Raw genomic sequence first — 17,140 nt, forward strand, 5'->3', positions numbered from 1 at the left:
TTAGCAATTTTAAAATCAACTTTAGAGGCATTTCTTACAGGTAACAAAATGCCCATTCCTTTAACAAAGTTTAGAAATATAATTTAATAATATTCAATAATTTTCAGTTTCAGTAGCATCCATAGTCATGTCACACCAAGTTCAATTCTTGTATTCACATTTTTATATGAAAAGATGAAATGTGCATTTCAAACTTCTGAATCTTTTTAAAAAATTATATTGAATTTTATAGACTTGATTTTTTAGATTAACTAGAAAATTGTATTGAAATTCATAGGTGATATTATTTTCGATACTATCTTGTAGTTTCTAGGGTGCCAATATAAAAAATATCCATTTTGTGTGTGTTTGTACTATAATGTTGTTAAGATATCTCATCGGTCCTAAATTATTTGTAGACGGCTGATACTGCTCCACTAAACTAGAAATGCAGGCGGGCGACACCTGCATATACATGCTCAAGTTTTGAAGCAACAATGCATTCTTGTTGGGAAATATTTGCGGCCGGACGACCGGCTAACAACTCGGCCGGTCCCATGTGAGCCACGCGATTGAAGCGCGACCGCGTGTCTTGTAAGCATCATCTAGTGTGGGCCATGCGTTGTCCTTCCACTTCCCTCAGCCTGATCCCCTTCCCCTCCCTTCAATTTTATTCGACAAACAAATCACACCCCATCCTCCCTCGCATCTCCCTTTCTCATGGCTCACGGACAAGCTCCCCCCATGGCTGCTCCGCTCGCATGCGTCCTCACCAGAGCTTCATACGGCTGCGAACTGGAACGCCGGCGCCCTTCGCAGCTGCATCTCAGGCTGGCCGCGAGCTGCAATGGGCAGGCGATGGTGGGTGACCACGACTGATGAGTGATACAAGCGCGATGCGGCCGCTGCCGATGCTGCATATGACAGAAAAAAAAGCTGCAACTGGCGACAAAAAAGTTGGCACCGAGTAGAGCATGGGCTAGGAAAGAAACGCCCGCGTGCTATCGACGTTGCAACAGACGGATAAAAATGCTGGAACCAGCCACGCCCCATGCTGGAACTAGGGTCTTCTTTTGCTACCACCGGCTCGGTTGGCTAGTGACGTCGTGGCCGTATTAATACCGGAGGGACCACAACGCCTGCGAGGACCGGTGTTTTGCGACCGGCGCCAAAGAGGGAGCACCCATGGATGCAACAGGGAGCGGGGGGAGGCAACAAAAAAGCTGCTACGGGTCAACGCCCTATTTTTTTCTTTTGCGTTTCTGACGACGGTGAGCATCAGCAGGGAGCTTCAACGGCGAGCATCGGGGGGCGACGCAAATAGGTGAGGCCGGACGCACGCTGCGCGCGGTGGCGGGGGAGGGGAAGCGGAAAGAAGAGAGGAACAACCCGCCATGGATTTCCCCCCGTGTTCTGTTCCCTAGAGAGAAGACGCACAAGATGTGAGGTAGGCGATAGCTCCCCTCGAACGGCTACGCATACCAAGATCCCACGGCTATGCGGCGACCAGCCAAATTTTGGGCTGGTCCAAGGATGCCTGGTGGTCGCAATTATTTTATTACTCCTCCCGTCTCATAATGTAAGAGCGTTTAGTGTCAAAACCACTCTTATATTATACTCCCTCCGTTCGTAAATACTTGTCGGAGGAATGGATGTATCAAGACGTATTTTAGTTTTAGATACATCCATTTTTATGCATTTCTCCGATAAATATTTTTAAACAGAGGAATAGAAGCGAAAGAGTACCTCAGAAAAGAAAAGAAAGAAAATGTATGTATTAGTACTCTATCCACTTCAAAATATGTGTCGTGATTTTAGTTCAAACACTTGTTTCTGAAACGGGGAGAATAGTAATTTTCGGCTGCCGCCGACGTACACAGACGATGCGAACGTGTCCGCTTGCATCCCTACACCAGGTAGCCAAGTCTTTGGAAAATCCCGTTGGGTGAACTGACACAGATTGGAGTATGATACGTGCCTGCACTTCGTCTACGTCCATCAGATCCGACACGTGTCACCACACCGTAGAAGTGTCCACCTCCGCGCGACGCAGACGATTACAACTCCGAATCTCCTCAAAAGGAGGAGAAACGTTACAAGTCTGAATCAGATGGCCGTTCGAATTCAAACTCCCGATGCAATGCGATCGTGCCCTTTAAATCTCTAGCTACCTGCCGTAAACGAACTCACGCAAACCCGCAAATCGTTCTGCTCGATCGACGCAGCGTTTGTTCCGACGAAACCACCGGCGCTGCAGCTCATGGGGCGCCGCGGATCCGCGAGCGGGTGGCTCGTCCTCCTGCTCGCTCTTCTCGTCGTCTCTGTGGCAGCTCGGCCGCGGAGGTAAAGACCAGCCCGACGGAGTGGAGCCTCCACCTCCCCCTGCCCAACGGCGTCACCGGCGCCGAGAGCCTGGCCTTCGACGCGCGCGGCCAGGGCCCCTACACCGGCGTCTCCGATGGCCGCGTCCTCAAGTGGGGCGGCAGCGCCGTCGGCTGGACGACCTTCGCCCACCACGCCAACTACAGGAAGTTCCCCATGTGCACCGTGCCTGTGGCGCCGTCCGAGGAGACCGAGAGCCTGTGCGGGCGGCCCCTGGGGCTCGCGTTCCACCGCAAGTCCGGCGACCTCTACATCGCCGACGCGTACAAGGGGCTCATGAGGGTTGGCCCCGACGGCGGCGAGGCCGAGGTGCTTGCCACGACGGCCAATGGAGTCCGGTTCAACTTCGTCAACGGCATCGACATCGATCAGGTCACCGGTGATGTCTACTTCACCGACAGCAGCGTGACATATCCACGAAGGTACGTACTTAATCCAGATCCCTTCTGCATGCTCAACTTCACAAATTGGTAATACGAAAGTTAAAACTACTGACCTCGGCAGATTTAATACGGAGATCATGATGAACGCGGATGCGACGGGGAGGCTGCTCAAGTACGACGCGCAGACGAAGCAGGTCACCGTGCTCAAGGACGGCTTGCCGTACCCCAACGGCGTCGCAGTGAGCTACGACAGGACGTTCATCGTCGTCGCGCACACGGTGCCGTGCCAGGCACAGAGGTACTATCTCCAGGGACCAAAGGCTGGCCACTACGAGCTGCTCGCCGACCTGCCGGGCTACCCGGACAACGTGCGGAGGGACGGGAAGGGCGGCTACTGGGTGGCGCTGAACCAGGAGAAGGGCGCCCGGGCGCGACCACAGCCCCCGTGAAGCACTTAGTTGGTGTCCGGCTCGACGGCGGCGGCGTGGAGGTTGAGGAGCTGACGGCGGCCAAGGGCGTGACGCTCAGCGAGGTGACGGAGAGGAAAGGACAGCTGTGGCTCGGCTCCGTCGAGCTCGATTATATCGGCCTAGTTGCCTAGTCTTTTTTTTGTTAGAAGATTGTCATAACATGGTCAGTTATGTAGGTTAAAAATTTGTTGGTGGACGTAATTGATCTCGTTTTTAGTTTGACATAAATTCAAAGACAATATTTCATTTTTTGAATTCTCTTTGTTCTCAATCTTGGGTGGAAGTTTCTTTTCATGGGACATTTTGGCATGCACATATCGTGTGGCAGTGTGCGTGCACGTCCTAAAACTTAATACATTGGTTCAAAAAGTCCAGTTAAATAGCTATTTAAATTCTCTCAATTCACTAAATCTATTTGGCGAACAAAGGCCGTACGCTTGCATGGTTTTCATATTGGGTCAGTCTATTTTCTGACCTTTGATTCTTTTGTCAAGATTTGTGCTGTTCTTTTTCCCTCTTTGTGTTCTTTCATGGCTTTCGGGTTGAATTTTCGACTTACCCTTGTTTTGGGTCTATCAATTTTCTTATTGAGCTTGAAACCCATAGTTTTTCTTTTTCTATGTTTATGTGTTTTTGCTTTTGCCTTTTCTGTTTTTAGTTAGTTTTTTCCTTTTCCTTTATGGGTATTTTTGGGATGTTGGATGAGTGTAAATTTTTACACACAAATACTATTAGAATTGTGTCGAATATTATTGTACAAGTTAGGTTACAGTTGGACTTGGAGTCGTACGGTGTGTAGACAGGATACGGAGTCGTGTCCAAGTAGGACACTTGTATCCTAGGCCTTTCATATATAGCGGGGGTAGACACACGATGTAACCTATGCCAACATAATAGCACCGAAACGCAGGGGAAGCCGGCGGTATGTGCCGGTGTCCAGGGCGACCGGGTGCGGTATTGTAGCGGTGTCATGGGGAGGAGCGCCCATAGTCAGGCCCCGGAGATGTAGCCATATCGGTGAACCTCGTTAACAAATCTCGGTGTCGTGCTTGTGTGATTGCTTGATCCTCGGTAGATCGACGGAGCGCCTCGGATTTATTCTAACAAATACTATACAATATGTGTGTTAATTATCCTAGAGTGCATAAATTGCACTATTATATGTTTATCATTTGCATATATTATAAACAGTGTGGTTTCATTGCATAGTTGCGTGAAAGTTTTCAGTTTTTATTTTATTTTGTTTCTTCTTAAAGGGTATTCATTCTTAGAAGAACCAATGCCACTAATACAGTCTTCAAAACTTTTTTTAGTTTATATTTCATGTTCTTTCTTATTTAAGGGTATTCATTCTTAGAAACTTCTTATTTGTGAATCCACCATTACATGTTCATTCTCAAATATTATAAAAATCAAATTTATATGTAATAGTGTGACTATTTTGTCATTATTTATTTTATTTTTTGCATCTTCTTTCATCTTATAAAGGAAAATGTCAATGCCACTAGTTCATGCTTCCTGAAAACATTAATTTTGTGTGTGTAAGTATACATGCAAATACTATACATTACGTGTTTAATTATACAATAGCGCGGAAATTGCATGTGCATATTACAAAAAGTTCAGTGCAAAAGTTGTGTGCTAGTTATATTAGAGTGTGAAAGTTGCAGTATTAAATGCTTATTCTTTGCATATTACCAAAAAGTCAATTTCAATGCAAAGTTGTGTCCAAGTTTTGTAAAGTTTTTTCAAAACAAAGAAAACAAATAAACCAGAATAAGATTTGAGATTGCTAAGTGGGTTTGTCTCCTGATAAATTTCCAAACATATTAGATATACCGTCGGTGAAAGATTTAAAAACCACGTACACCGTCTGCTATAGAAGGCATGCGAGGAATAAGGATTGGATCATTTCATGTTCATTGCAAAAACAACACTTCTTCAGTTTTCGTACATATATATACATTTGCGACGACGGAGCGGGTGGATAGGACATCATGGTGTATGTAGCATTATTGACATGATCATGAGAAAACCTGATGGCGCGGTGGTCTTCGCGGCATATTGCTATTTGTTTAACTGTAATGACGCACCAGAGGCAGAGTTACACGCTTTGATGCAGGGGATGTATTGGCGTTGCATCATAGTGATGGCCCGATTATTGCATAGTCAGACTCCTCGGAGGCGCTGTCAGCTTTGACGGGGAATGGCTTGTCGAGATTGGCACACGGGCATTTGGTGGCGGAGATCGGGTTTCTTATGGAAGATGGAGAGTTTATTCCCTTGAAAATTAAACGTGAGCAAAATAGGGTGACAGATCGGTTGGCGTCGTATAGTCGTACGGAGAGCACCACTGCCGTATGGCTACAAATATAGAGGGCCGCCATGTATTGAGGAATTTCTGCCTCTCGACTGTAATTCTGTTATAACGGAATAAAACTCTTTTCACTCGCAAAAAAAAAGAAAGAAAAAAATTGACATTGTTTTTGGACCTGACAATGCCCTTGTTCACAAAGGGGTAAACAGTCGGTGTAAAATTTGCTTCCTTTGGTCCCGTTGGAAATTTCCTATTTTCAAATGGCCGATTCTCGTGTTCTTTTTCTTTTTTGCTCTCAGTCAAAGGACTTTTCTGTATGAAAAACAATGCCCGGTCGCACTAAAAAACCTTTGTTGCGTGATTGGGATGTATGCATGCATGCGCCCTCCTGGAAGAGACGCGCGCGGGTGGCTTGAGCGGCCATGGAGGTGGCCATGGTGTTGATGTGTGGACGAAGGGCGAGACACGATCGCGCAACCATCGCCGATCACCTGAAAGCAAGCAGGAATCTCGATCCGAATACTCTCGGCCGCCGTTCATGATTATAGAATCCTCCAAACTGTGACGTTTTCTGTTGACGGAAAATGTTGACGCGTCCAGATGCATGTGCAGCGACACTTCCTTCCTAGTACCCATCCTTATCGCTCCCGGGAAGACGACGACACGGGCGGGCGGGCGGGCGGTTCCGGGCAACAAGCAAACTTGCCGTGCAATCACTCATACCATTCAATCGAGTGAACGATGACTTGGTCCGTGCCGCTTGCCTATATATAGTGCCGCCGATCTTATAGGAGAGCATTGTGCAGTCAGTCGACGATCCCCGCTCCACATCCACAGTGCCTAGCTCAAGAAAGCAACACGCCGCCATGGCCATGGAGCAAGCAGTTTATCTCGTCTTGGCTCTTGTGCTCCCCCTCCTACTCCTCAAGCACATCAGAAAGCGCAGCGGCGGCGCTGGGCAGAAGCTGCCGCCTGGCCCCTGGCGGCTGCCGGTCATCGGCAGCCTGCACCACCTCGCCGGCAAGCCGCTGGTCCACCGCGCCTTCGCCGACATCGCGCACCGGCTGGGCGACGCGCCGCTGGTGTACCTCAAGCTCGGCGAGGTGCCGGTGGTGGTGGCCTCGTCCGCCGAGGCCGCGCGTGAGGTCATGAAGACGCAGGACGTCACGTTCGCGACGCGGCCATGGAGCCCCACCACCAAGATCCTCATGTCGGACGGGGTCGGGGTGGCGTTCGCGCCCTATGGCGCTCACTGGCGCCAGCTCCGCAAGATCTGCATCATGGAGCTGCTCAGCGCCCGCCGGGTGCAGTCGTTCCGCAACGTCCGGGAGGAGGCGGGGCGCCTCGTGGCAGCCATCGCAGCGGGTGCCGGTAACGGCGAGCCCGTCAACGTCAGCGAGCGGCTCGCCGTTCTCATCGCGGACATGACCGTGCGCGCCATGATCGGGGACAGGTTCAGTAGGCGGGAAGAGTTCCTTGAGGTGCTCCAGCAGGGAGTCAGGATCCTCTCTGGGTTTAACCTCGGCGACCTCTTCCCCTCATCCCGGCTCATCGGCTTCGTCAGCGGCTCCGCCCGACAGGCGTGGGAGAATCACACCAAGGGCTTCGAGCTCATCGAGTGCGCCATCAAGCAGCACGAGGAGGTGAAGGCCGCCGCCGCTGCGTCCAACGGCGACGGGAAGGAGGAGGAGCAGGAGGACCTATTGGATGTGCTCCTCAGGGTACAGAAGGAAGGCGGCCATGATGCGCCTTTTACCATGGGAAGCATCAAGTGTCTATTAGTGGTAAGCTGCCGCTTGGCTAATTATTTTGTTTTCATTCACTAACTAGTAAATTTTAATTTTCTTAATTTGCATGATTTGGAAGTTAAATGACCTTCTCTTCTATTCTGCAGGACTTGTTTAGTGCCGGGAGCGAGACGTCGGCGACGACGCTCATCTGGGCCATGTCGGAGTTGATGAGGAACCCAACCACCATGGCAAAAGCACAAGCTGAAGTACGTAGCCACCTACAAGGGAAGGCAAGCGTAACCGAGGACGACCTGGCTGACCTCAAGTACATGAAGCTGGTCATCAAGGAGACGCTCAGGCTGCATCCGTCGGTGCCCCTACTGCTGCCGCGTGAGCCCACCGAGGCGTGTAAGGTCCTCGGCTACGACGTGCCGACGGGCACCACCGTGTTTGTGAACACGTGGGCGATCTGCCGAGACCCCAAGCACTGGGATGCCCCAGAGGAGTTCAGGCCGGAGCGGTTCGAGTCGGGCGAAGTGGACTTTAAGGGAACCAATTTCGAGTACACACCGTTCGGGGCAGGCCGGAGGATCTGTCCGGGGATGTTGTTCGCGCAGTCTAGCATGGAGCTCGCCCTTGCCGCCCTCCTCTACCACTTTGACTGGGAGCTTCCTGCCGGAGGAGAGTTGGACATGGAGGAGGAGATGGGCATCGCCGTCGGCCGGAAGAACGACCTGTATCTGTATGCCAAAGTCCTTGTGCCGCTTAATTAGCGCATGCTTCATATGTCGCATGCTGGATGCCATCGACTAGATTGGCTAGATCGAACATTCCAGCTGTATATTACAATTTTGTTACCAAGTGTGTCATGGTGGTAATGTAGTAATGATTGTATTATGTTGTTTTCATGGTTTATTAAAAAAATCTAATATTTTTGTATTGATTATTAAATATATGGTTTCCCATCACCAATCTGATTTTCTTTGTTTTATATTATGAGCTCAAGCTATATTTTCCAAACTCTACTCCTTGTGTGAACTCCCTTTTGGTCTTTCGGCCACGTTCGCCACCGTAGTGAGGGTATTGGTGGTTTCCCGTACCGTCAACCACCTCATTGGAGAATCTTTAAAAAAGAAAACAACAGTGGAAATACCATCTTCAAGAACTATCGGCACAAGCCAACAACTGACTAAGAATGTGTACTTGGTGTCGCCAAGACGTCTACGAAGTACTCTTCAGCATGGGATCTTCTTCCATGTTTTGCTAAGTCAACAAGCAGCGAATGGTTTGGGCTTTCGGAGATCTAATTTTTCAATTGCAATAATTCCAGTAGTTTGCAAACAGTTTTGAAAAGTCTTTTCCGTACCCAATATATAGGTACGCTCGACAGGGAAAATATCATGTGATACCAGTCGTTAGATGATACCATGATACCAACTTGCAAAACTCAAATTTAAAGATGTCAAAAAATTCTGAAAAAAATCATGGATGTTCACAATACATATGTCAACAACCCCTAAAAAAATCAGATCAAAATTCGAAATAGAGAGGGAGAAAGAAAAAAGACAAATCCATCATGAATAGTGTCAAAAGAAGACAAAAGCTAGAATGCCACTATTCACATATGAATTTGTCTTTTTTGTTTCTCTTGTGTATTTCGAATTTTGATCTGAATTTTTTAAGGGTTGTCGACATATGTGTTGTGAATATTCATAATTTTTTCAGAATTTTTTGATATGTTTAAATTTGAGTTTTGCAAGTTGGTATCATGGTATCATGTAAGCAATGGTATCACCTGATACTTCCCCACTCTCGACATTCGCAAATGAATAGTAGAATGACCTTAGATTAAAAATATACCCTTAAAAAGTAGGAGAGAGAAGAGAAAAAATCAAAAGGGGCATTTATGTAAGATGAATCTCTCTCTGTCTCTCTCTCATGCATCCCAGGAGTAAAGACCGGGAGGGAATGAGCTTCTCACATCGATTAGCGAATGTGGACCGTCCGATCGATTTCCCTGTCTAATATTGACCGTCTGATCTCGGATAAGATCGCTCTGGGCCGCCGGATCTTTACCGCGATCGTGCTCGGCCGTCGGATAAAATTCCAATTGCATCAATATGTAAATATTGTGCCCCCACCGGGCCATTTTCGTCACTTCGCTTCTTGGGCCAGGAGGGGATACAAATACGCGACCACATCCACCTTCTCCCCTCGCTCCTCACTTCCCCCCACTCACGAACCCTAGCTTCTCTGTGCCGCCGCCGCTCGGTCCGGATTTGGAGCTGACGTGCTCGCCTTGCCTCAGGTACGTCGTCCCGCACTCTTCTCCATCCATCCTTCCCCTTCTCGCGGCCGTTCCTCGTGGCTAGGCTGACTTCGTCCTCGTGCTGCAGTTGGTTCCGGATTTGGCCACACGCTCGCGTCCGTCGTCCGTCGTTTGCTCGGCCGTCGCCATGGGAAAGGTTCATTCTTCTTTCTTTGTTAGTCCTTTCGTTTTTCCTGCTCGCTGTGCATCCGTGCGTGGCTCACGCCGTGGTTGTTCTTTGCGGATGAACAGGGAGGTGGATATGGTTTGTTCCTTCTTCGGATTTGGCCGTGCTTGGTCCTGCTTTTCTGTTTCAGGTGCGGATCTGAACCATCCACATATGCGTTTATTTTTTGTTGATTCTTTAACTGTCCGCTGTTGCCGTTGCATGGTTGTCTGGTTTGGGTATGTAAGATTACAATCAAACTGAACTATAACAATTTATACAGCATAGTTAGGTATCAAACTAATTATGTATTCACGTGAAGACTATGCAAAGCAAATGGATGTACAGTCGTTACATATGTTCAGGTTTAGGAGATTTACCATGACAGCTTGTGACAGATGCAAAACATGGATGCAAGCAAGTGTGATTGTATGATGGTTGTGAGGTGTGTGCACTCGGTTGCTGTTGTTTTATCGCAGTTGGTGTATTGTAAAATCAAGCACTAAACAATTGGCAGTATCTTTTATAATCTTGGGTGTTGTTATTTCTAATGTGTAAGATTGGTTGTACATCATTCGTAGTTTGTGTTGTTCGGCACATAACTCGCTCCTCATTGTAAAATGATGATGGTTTGTGATGTGTTGTCCTGCACATCACTAAGTAATGATGCATTTCTGTGGGAAGCTTCTGATAAACTGTAATTATGCTTGCTGTTATGTGCCAGGTTCGTCGCTGCAGTTGTTGTGGTGTCTCTAGCTGTTATTCATTCCCATTGACACGTTTCGCCTAGCTGTTTCGCCTAGCTCTCAGGTGCTTTTCTTCTAACTTTTTTATGTTACTGTTATTTACCTTTGCATGTTGATCTATGGTGGGGTCTATTTTTGGGCACTACCTTCTGGCTGATCGGTTCTAAGTTTTGGTTTTGGGGTGCTTTCTAGCTTTTTTGTGTGAGTGGCCTTATTCTAGGTTATATTTTGTGGGTGGCAGGATGTTTGCTGTGAGTTGTTCGTATATGCATCTATTGGATGTGGTTGCCACCCGGTGTTCGTTGCCATTCCATTCGTACTTGAGAGAGATAATGGACGATGGGGTCGTGCTCGGAGGAGTTGAGCTCGAATTTGATGTGCCCGGAAGTGATTCCGGGAGCATGAGGAGGTTTTTTTGGGCTCAAGATGGTGTGGATTTTCTCTCTCTTTACGAGAAGGCTGCTTTCCAGGCCATTTGCTTCTTACAGAGTTTGTATGGGTTTGTGATTCTGGACTATAATTTTGAGTGTATGTCGACTTACAGGGAGCTTGCTCGCTCTGCAGTTCTTTTAGCTGCAACGATGGTTAGGTCTGCGGTGCCTGTTGGTTGTGCCGATGCCCTTGTTGCTGTGATTGACCATGATGTCCTTTTGCAGCGGCAGATGTTGCACGCCAGATTGGTCTCGACGGCGTGCAATATTTAGTTTTTATTTATATTGTGTGAGTTGTTTCTATTTCTTTTGTTTTCCATTGCTCCTAAAATGTACATTGGAGTTGGCGTGGCTGTATTCAGATAAATGAACTGCTCTTTAGACATTATTTGTATTTGTTATGTACCTACTTAATCATTGTTATGTTCATTGTTGCTACTTTTACCACCGTTTCCTAATTGTCATGCTGAGATCATGCTGGATTGTACGAAATGTGTGTATGCGGCTCTTTAACCATCATGTTCTCTGGACTTGGGTTCTGCTTAGGATGTACTTTTAGGCCTTCAATGCCTCCTGGCCGTGGACCGAGCCGCGGCCGTGCCGCTGCTGATGGCCCTGCCCGTGGAAGTGGGCGTGGGCGTGCCGTTGCTGATGGCCCTGCCCGTGGAAGCGGGCGAGGGCGTGCTGTCACTGATGGCCCTTCCCGTGGAAGGGGGCGAGGGCGTGCCGCTGTTGGTGGCCCTTCCCGTGGAAGGGGGCGTGGGCGTAGTAGGGTTGGTGGCACACTTCCTTCCCCTCCTAGAATTCATCTTGCTCCTCCTGTCATTCGGCCACGTTATGTGCCCCATGCCCCACCTGGGATCGAGAATCGCAAACATAAACGTGAGTTAGAGCTACCTGATCCTGCTTAGTAATACAGACCCTTGGCCTTGTGATAGCATCTGATGTTGTTCTTCTTGTGTTCCCTGACCAATGTTTAGGAGATGGTTGGTTACCCTATGTGAGTGAGGTTGAGGCGGCGTTGAACCGCAGGAAGCGCAAGGCAATTAGAAAGCTGCGCCATTCTGGATTTGAAGGTCCATTCGTTTTCCAATTGCTTAGCTCAGTCTTAGACCCACCTGGACTTGTTAGTTTTGTCTGTCATGCTAGACCATATTGTTATGGGCCCTTTGCCGAAAGACTGGCGTGGTTTCGATCATGCATTTGCTGAGCCGCTTAAAGGTATCATTGTCCTCGGATTTGTTTGTTTGTTGCCTTGTGATTTGCCTGTGCTTTTATAATTGGTGTTTGTTTTTCGTTGGGGCTATTAGCTTCATATGCAGATGTATCGTACCTTGGTACACCAGATTATATCTATGGATATTGTGGTGCTTCTTTCTGGTACGAGGAGAGGGTACAGGGAAAATCATCATATACAAAACGTAAGATTGTCTACAATCTTTGTTGCAAAGGTGGTCAGGTTTCTATCCCTCCTTTCAAGGAGCCCCCGCCATTTCTCCGGGAGCTTCTCCATTTTGATGGAACTTCTCGTGCCAAGAAATTCCTCCGAAATATACATCAATACAACTGTATGTTCGCCTTCACCTCGATGGGTGCTACTATTGATCGTTCGCTGAATGCTTCTCGGGGTCCCAAGGTCTTTAAAATTAGTGGCCAGGTGTCTCATCGCATAGGTTCTCTCTAGCCAAAAGACCCTAACACTCCTAAATTTGCCGAGCTTTATATATATGATCCAGCAAATGAGGTTGCCCATAGGATGCGTGCTTTAAATCCGGATGATAACCCTGTGGACCAAATAGATGAGGATATAGTGGTTGGCCTGAGAGATATGCTTAATGAGTTCAATCCATTGGTACAGAAATTTAGAGAGGCAAGTAAAATCATAGAAGATAGTGGCGATGAGCCTATCGAAGAAATTTCCATACGAATCATTGGTCCTTCCGATGGTGATGGCCCACAGTTCAGTTTGCCCACGTCTGCGAGGCTTGCTGCTTTGATTGTGGGTGACCTTACTGTTGAAACCTCTGCACGCGATATAATTATTTCCAGCCATTCGGAAGGCATGCAACAAATCGCTTCTCTTAAACCTGCCTTTATGCCTTTGCAGTATCCCTTGCTTTTTCCGCGTGGGGAAATGGGGTTTCAGATAGATGTTCCTTATATGTCTGTTCAGCTAGCTGATGATATCGATGTGCCTGGTAGTACTGGGAATGTTGGTACGTCTCCTGGTTCATTGCCAGTTGCCGCTCGTGGTAGTGCACCTACTAAAAATACACGTAGAAAGATGACCATGCAGGATTACTATCGTTATGTATGCCATTATAGAGGTGACCAGCCAAACCCATTCTTGTGTTATGGTCTTTTGTCGTCCCAGGCTGTTGTTGATGCACGAGCTTGCATTGACGAAAACAGACTATGGTACATACTGAGAAACCAAGATAAACTTAGATCTGAGCATATGCAGGGCATCACCGATGCCGTTGGTGGTGGTTGTGTTGATGGTGCGACTCTAGGTAAAAGGATTATCCTGCCTTCGAGCCACACCGGTGGTCATCGTTACTTTCAGGAGAACTTTCAAGATGGCCTTGCCATATGCCGGGTGCACGGTGCACCTGACATATTCACCACTTTCACCTGCAACCCCAAGTGGCCAGAAATTACACAGACGCTAGAACCAGGACAAAAACCACATGACAGGGAAGATATTGTTATCAGGGTTAACCACATGAAGTTGATTGAGTATCTCCATGATATTACGTCCGGAAGAGCCTTTGGAAAAGTAAAGGCTGGTACTACATTTTGCTGTTCTTATCACCTCTGTTGTGCCCACTATCTATTTGTATGATATCTGCTATGTGTTGATGCTAAATTATTTAATCCCTTTTGTGTATTTTGCAGTGCTTTATACTGTTGAGCACCAGAAGCGGGGACTACCTCATGCTCACATACTCATCTGGCGGAAGGGAGAACAAGGTATGATAGGACCTGATGGCATAGATGCATTTATTTCTGCTGAGATACCAGATCCATTGGGGGACCCTCTAGGCTATGCCTTAGTCTCTGAATTCATGATGCACGGTCCGTGTGGTAAAATGAACGATAAATGTGTTTGCATGAAGAAAGGGTGTTGTTCTAAATTTTTTCCTAAGGAATTTAGGGACGAAACAGTCATAGATGAAGACGGGTTTGCGTTATATCGACGTCGTGACGAAGGTCGTACAATTTATAGATGGGCACTATCTTGATAACAGGTGGGTGGTTCCTTATAATATGGCTGTGCTTAAGCGTTTCCAGGGTCATATTAATGTTGAGTGGTGTAACAAAACCCAGGTCATGAAGTATTTGTTTAAGTATGTGACTAAAGGCGCCGATTACTCGAAAGTCCTATTAGAGAAGTCAAAGGGTAAGGGTAAAATTGATGGGATAGAAGATGGAGGGCCGATGGATGAGGTCAAAGAGTATTTACGATGTCGGTTCATATGTGAATATGATGGATTGTGGCGTATATTTGGGTACGCCATACACTGTAGGTTTCCTTCAGTAGAGAGGCTCCCTATTCACCTTCCTGGAATGAATATTATTCGCTTTCGTTCCGAAACAAACCTTAAGAAAATTGTTGATTCAGACTTCTTGAAAAAAAAACCATGCTCACTGAATGGTTTGTTGCAAATGCTTTGTATGAACATGCTCGATCTTTAACGTATTGTGATTTCCCAACTGAATGGACATGGGATTCCGAAACGAGATCATGGCATGAGAGAGAAGGTTGTAAAAATATTGGTCGTGTCTACTATGTCTATCCTTCTGTTGGTGAACTGTATTACCTGCGAATGCTTCTAATGATTGTTAAGGGTTGTAGATCTTGTGTTGACCTTAGGACCTATGAAGGGCGTGTTTATCCTACCTTTAGAGAGGCGTGTGCTGCTCGGGGTTTATTAGGCGATGATAATGAATGGTACATTGCATTTGATGAAGCGATGGTTTGGGGTTTTGGGCACCGGCTTAGGCATTTGTTTGTGACCATGCTTATTCATTGTACTGTTAAGGATGAAATAAACTTCTTTGAACGATATTGGGAGAGTATGGCTGATGACATCAAACATGGGCTAAGATCCGCTTTAAATAACAAATCTTATGATCCTCCTGTGTCAAGACTTAGAGACATACTTCTCGATGAATTAGCTGAGCTATTTGTGAAACGTGGTTCTAACATAAGTAAATTTAATTTGCCACCACGGATCAGCGACACTGGATTATTTATTGAAAATCGATTAATCCATGAGGAGTTATCTTATGATGCACCTGCTTTAGCTAAAGAAGCGGTAGTCTTGCTTCAGAACCTGAATGTTAATCAAATTGTTGCTTACAAGGCGATATTACAATGTCTTCAGGCCAAGGAGCCAGGATTCTTTTTTGTTTCTCGGTATGGGGGTACCGGGAAAACCTACCTATGGAATGCTATTTGTGCTTTCTTACGGGGTAAAAGGGAGATAGTTTTAACTGTTGCATCTTCTGGTATTGCGTCGCTCTTATTGCCAGGTGGGAGGACTGCTCATTCCCGTTTTAAAATGCCGATCGATAATGATGATGAAATGGTATGTGATATAAAGAGAGGCTCACGCCTGCATAAACTGTTGGTGACCTCCTTGATAATCTGGGATGAAGCGCTTATGTCGAATAGAAGGTGTTTTGAGGCTTTAGATAGGACCTTGCGTGACGTCCTTTCTACAGATGACCCTTTACTCTCTGATGTCCCGTTTGGTGGGATGGTTGTGGTATTAGGTGGGGATCTTAGACAAATTCTTCTTGTTATTGAGGGTGGTACCAGGCCTCAGATAGTTGACGCAACAATTACCAATTCTCCGTTGTGGAGATTTGTCAAAGTGTTGTCCCTTACTGTTAACATGCGTTTGGCTATGCCAGATGCAGATCCCAGTGTGCAAGAAAGTGTTGCACTATTTAGTAAATGGGTCCTCGATCTTGGAGAGGGTAGATTACCTACCACGCATAAAGGGGATGAATCTGACCCTTCTTGGATAGAAATACATGATGATCTGTTGGTTAAAACATACGGTGATCACATAGGGGCCATTGTTTCTTCTATTTACAATGACTTTGAGTCTAACTATATGAATGCCGCCTATCTGCAAGGAAGGGCTATTCTGTCGACTACTAATGATTTTGCCGAGGAGATCAATACTCATGTGATGGTCTTAGTTCCTTCTGTTGGCAAAGATTACCTGAGTGCCGATTCTGTAGATACCTCAGGAGAGGCCGTGCAAGAGGAAAACCTTTTCTACCCTACTGAGTACTTGAATTCTGTTAAGATTATTAATTTTCCAAATGATAGGTTGACTCTTAAAAGGGGTGTTCCTATCATGCTTCTCAGAAACCTGAGTCAGGCAAATGGTCTGTGTAACGGCACGAGACTTATTGTGAAGGACCTAGCTGATCGTGTCATTGAGGCTGTTATTATGACTGGTTCGTACGTGGGTGATATTGTCTATATCCCCCGGATAGAATTGACGGCAAAACAAACAAAATCATCCTTTGTGCTTCGACGTAGGCAGTTCCCTGTACGTGTGTGCTATGCTATGACAATAAACAAGAGCCAAGGACAAACTTTGTCTGCTATTGGTCTCTATCTTAAGAAACCTGTCTTCACGCACGGCCAGTTGTATGTGGCAGTTTCCCGTGTTACTTCGAGGAATTCTTTGAAAATCCTTATAGAGTGCGAGGATGGTACATGTGGCTCCGAGACTAAAAATGTGGTCTTCCCAGAGATATTGCGATCTGCTGGGATCCTTCCATGATCTGGATAGGTGATTCTTAACTATGTACAGCGGCTGTTTTTGGAGATACCCATTGGGTTAGCTATATATAAGTTCGATGTGTTCTTTGATCTTTTGTTCATGCATGTGGTTGGTGTGGCTGGTCTTTTGTTCGTGTCTACGCCTATTATGCTTGGTGTTGTGAATCTGTTGGATGAATCTTTTGTCTCTGTGACTCCTGTAACAAATTGCCACCTTTGCCTGTGTTACTGGTTTTAGTACTATTCCTTTGGCCACAAATGCTATACTTTTGTTGTTGTGATTATGTTACAGATGGCGATCGTTGCTTTAGATGAGCTTGTACAAGGAAATAGCAACGATTCAGTCTGTGTGTATGTCTCACGACTATGGAACCATCGTGGAGGCACTGACACTGGTCCGATCAAGCACACTGACA

General features: G+C 46.6%; 2 protein-coding genes and 1 pseudogene across 13 annotated transcripts; all 3 read left to right on the top strand.

Annotated features, from left to right (window-relative positions):
* Positions 1-723: 723 nt before the first annotated feature.
* On the top strand, positions 724-3,403 carry LOC123172036 (protein STRICTOSIDINE SYNTHASE-LIKE 10-like; annotated as a pseudogene).
* Positions 3,404-6,342: 2,939 nt separating this feature from the next.
* On the top strand, positions 6,343-8,169 carry LOC123172037 (zealexin A1 synthase-like). Its single transcript, XM_044589074.1, has 2 exons — positions 6,343-7,315; positions 7,426-8,169. Exons 1-2 carry the CDS (start codon positions 6,398-6,400, stop codon positions 8,032-8,034), a joined length of 1,527 nt encoding a protein of 508 aa, XP_044445009.1. The 5' UTR covers positions 6,343-6,397; the 3' UTR covers positions 8,035-8,169.
* Positions 8,170-9,449: 1,280 nt separating this feature from the next.
* On the top strand, positions 9,450-17,140 carry LOC123172038 (ATP-dependent DNA helicase PIF1-like). 12 transcript variants are annotated; one of them, XR_006485443.1, is made up of 9 exons: positions 9,450-9,569; positions 9,658-9,726; positions 9,822-9,886; positions 10,460-10,545; positions 11,459-11,794; positions 11,893-12,133; positions 12,223-12,333; positions 13,811-13,885; positions 17,017-17,140. XR_006485443.1 is itself a non-coding variant. In XM_044589077.1 (8 exons), the coding sequence occupies exon 8, from the start codon at positions 14,557-14,559 to the stop codon at positions 16,723-16,725; it is 2,169 nt and encodes a 722-aa protein (XP_044445012.1). In that variant the 5' UTR covers positions 9,450-9,569; positions 9,658-9,726; positions 9,822-9,886; positions 10,460-10,545; positions 11,459-11,794; positions 11,893-12,133; positions 12,223-12,333; positions 13,811-14,556; the 3' UTR covers positions 16,726-17,134. The 12 variants fall into 12 exon arrangements, 8 of the variants coding, with proteins under 8 accessions (XP_044445012.1, XP_044445013.1, XP_044445014.1 ...); XM_044589077.1 differs by having other exon boundaries at positions 13,811-17,134; XM_044589078.1 differs by having other exon boundaries at positions 11,893-12,333; positions 13,811-17,134.

This window comes from Triticum aestivum, unplaced genomic scaffold (assembly GCF_018294505.1).
Source record: "Triticum aestivum cultivar Chinese Spring unplaced genomic scaffold, IWGSC CS RefSeq v2.1 scaffold2A_scf_512, whole genome shotgun sequence".
NCBI classification, from domain to species: domain Eukaryota; kingdom Viridiplantae; phylum Streptophyta; class Magnoliopsida; order Poales; family Poaceae; genus Triticum; species Triticum aestivum.

Excerpts from the sequence above, each read along its gene's own strand:
- LOC123172037 (XM_044589074.1), top strand. The coding sequence starts at position 6,398 with ATGGCCATGGAGCAAGCAGTTTATCTCGTCTTGGCTCTTGTGCTCCCC. Across the intron at positions 7,316-7,425 it reads GCATCAAGTGTCTATTAGTG|GACTTGTTTAGTGCCGGGAG; the intron begins GTAAGCTGCCGC and ends TCTATTCTGCAG.
- LOC123172038 (XM_044589078.1), top strand. The coding sequence starts at position 14,557 with ATGCTCACTGAATGGTTTGTTGCAAATGCTTTGTATGAACATGCTCGA.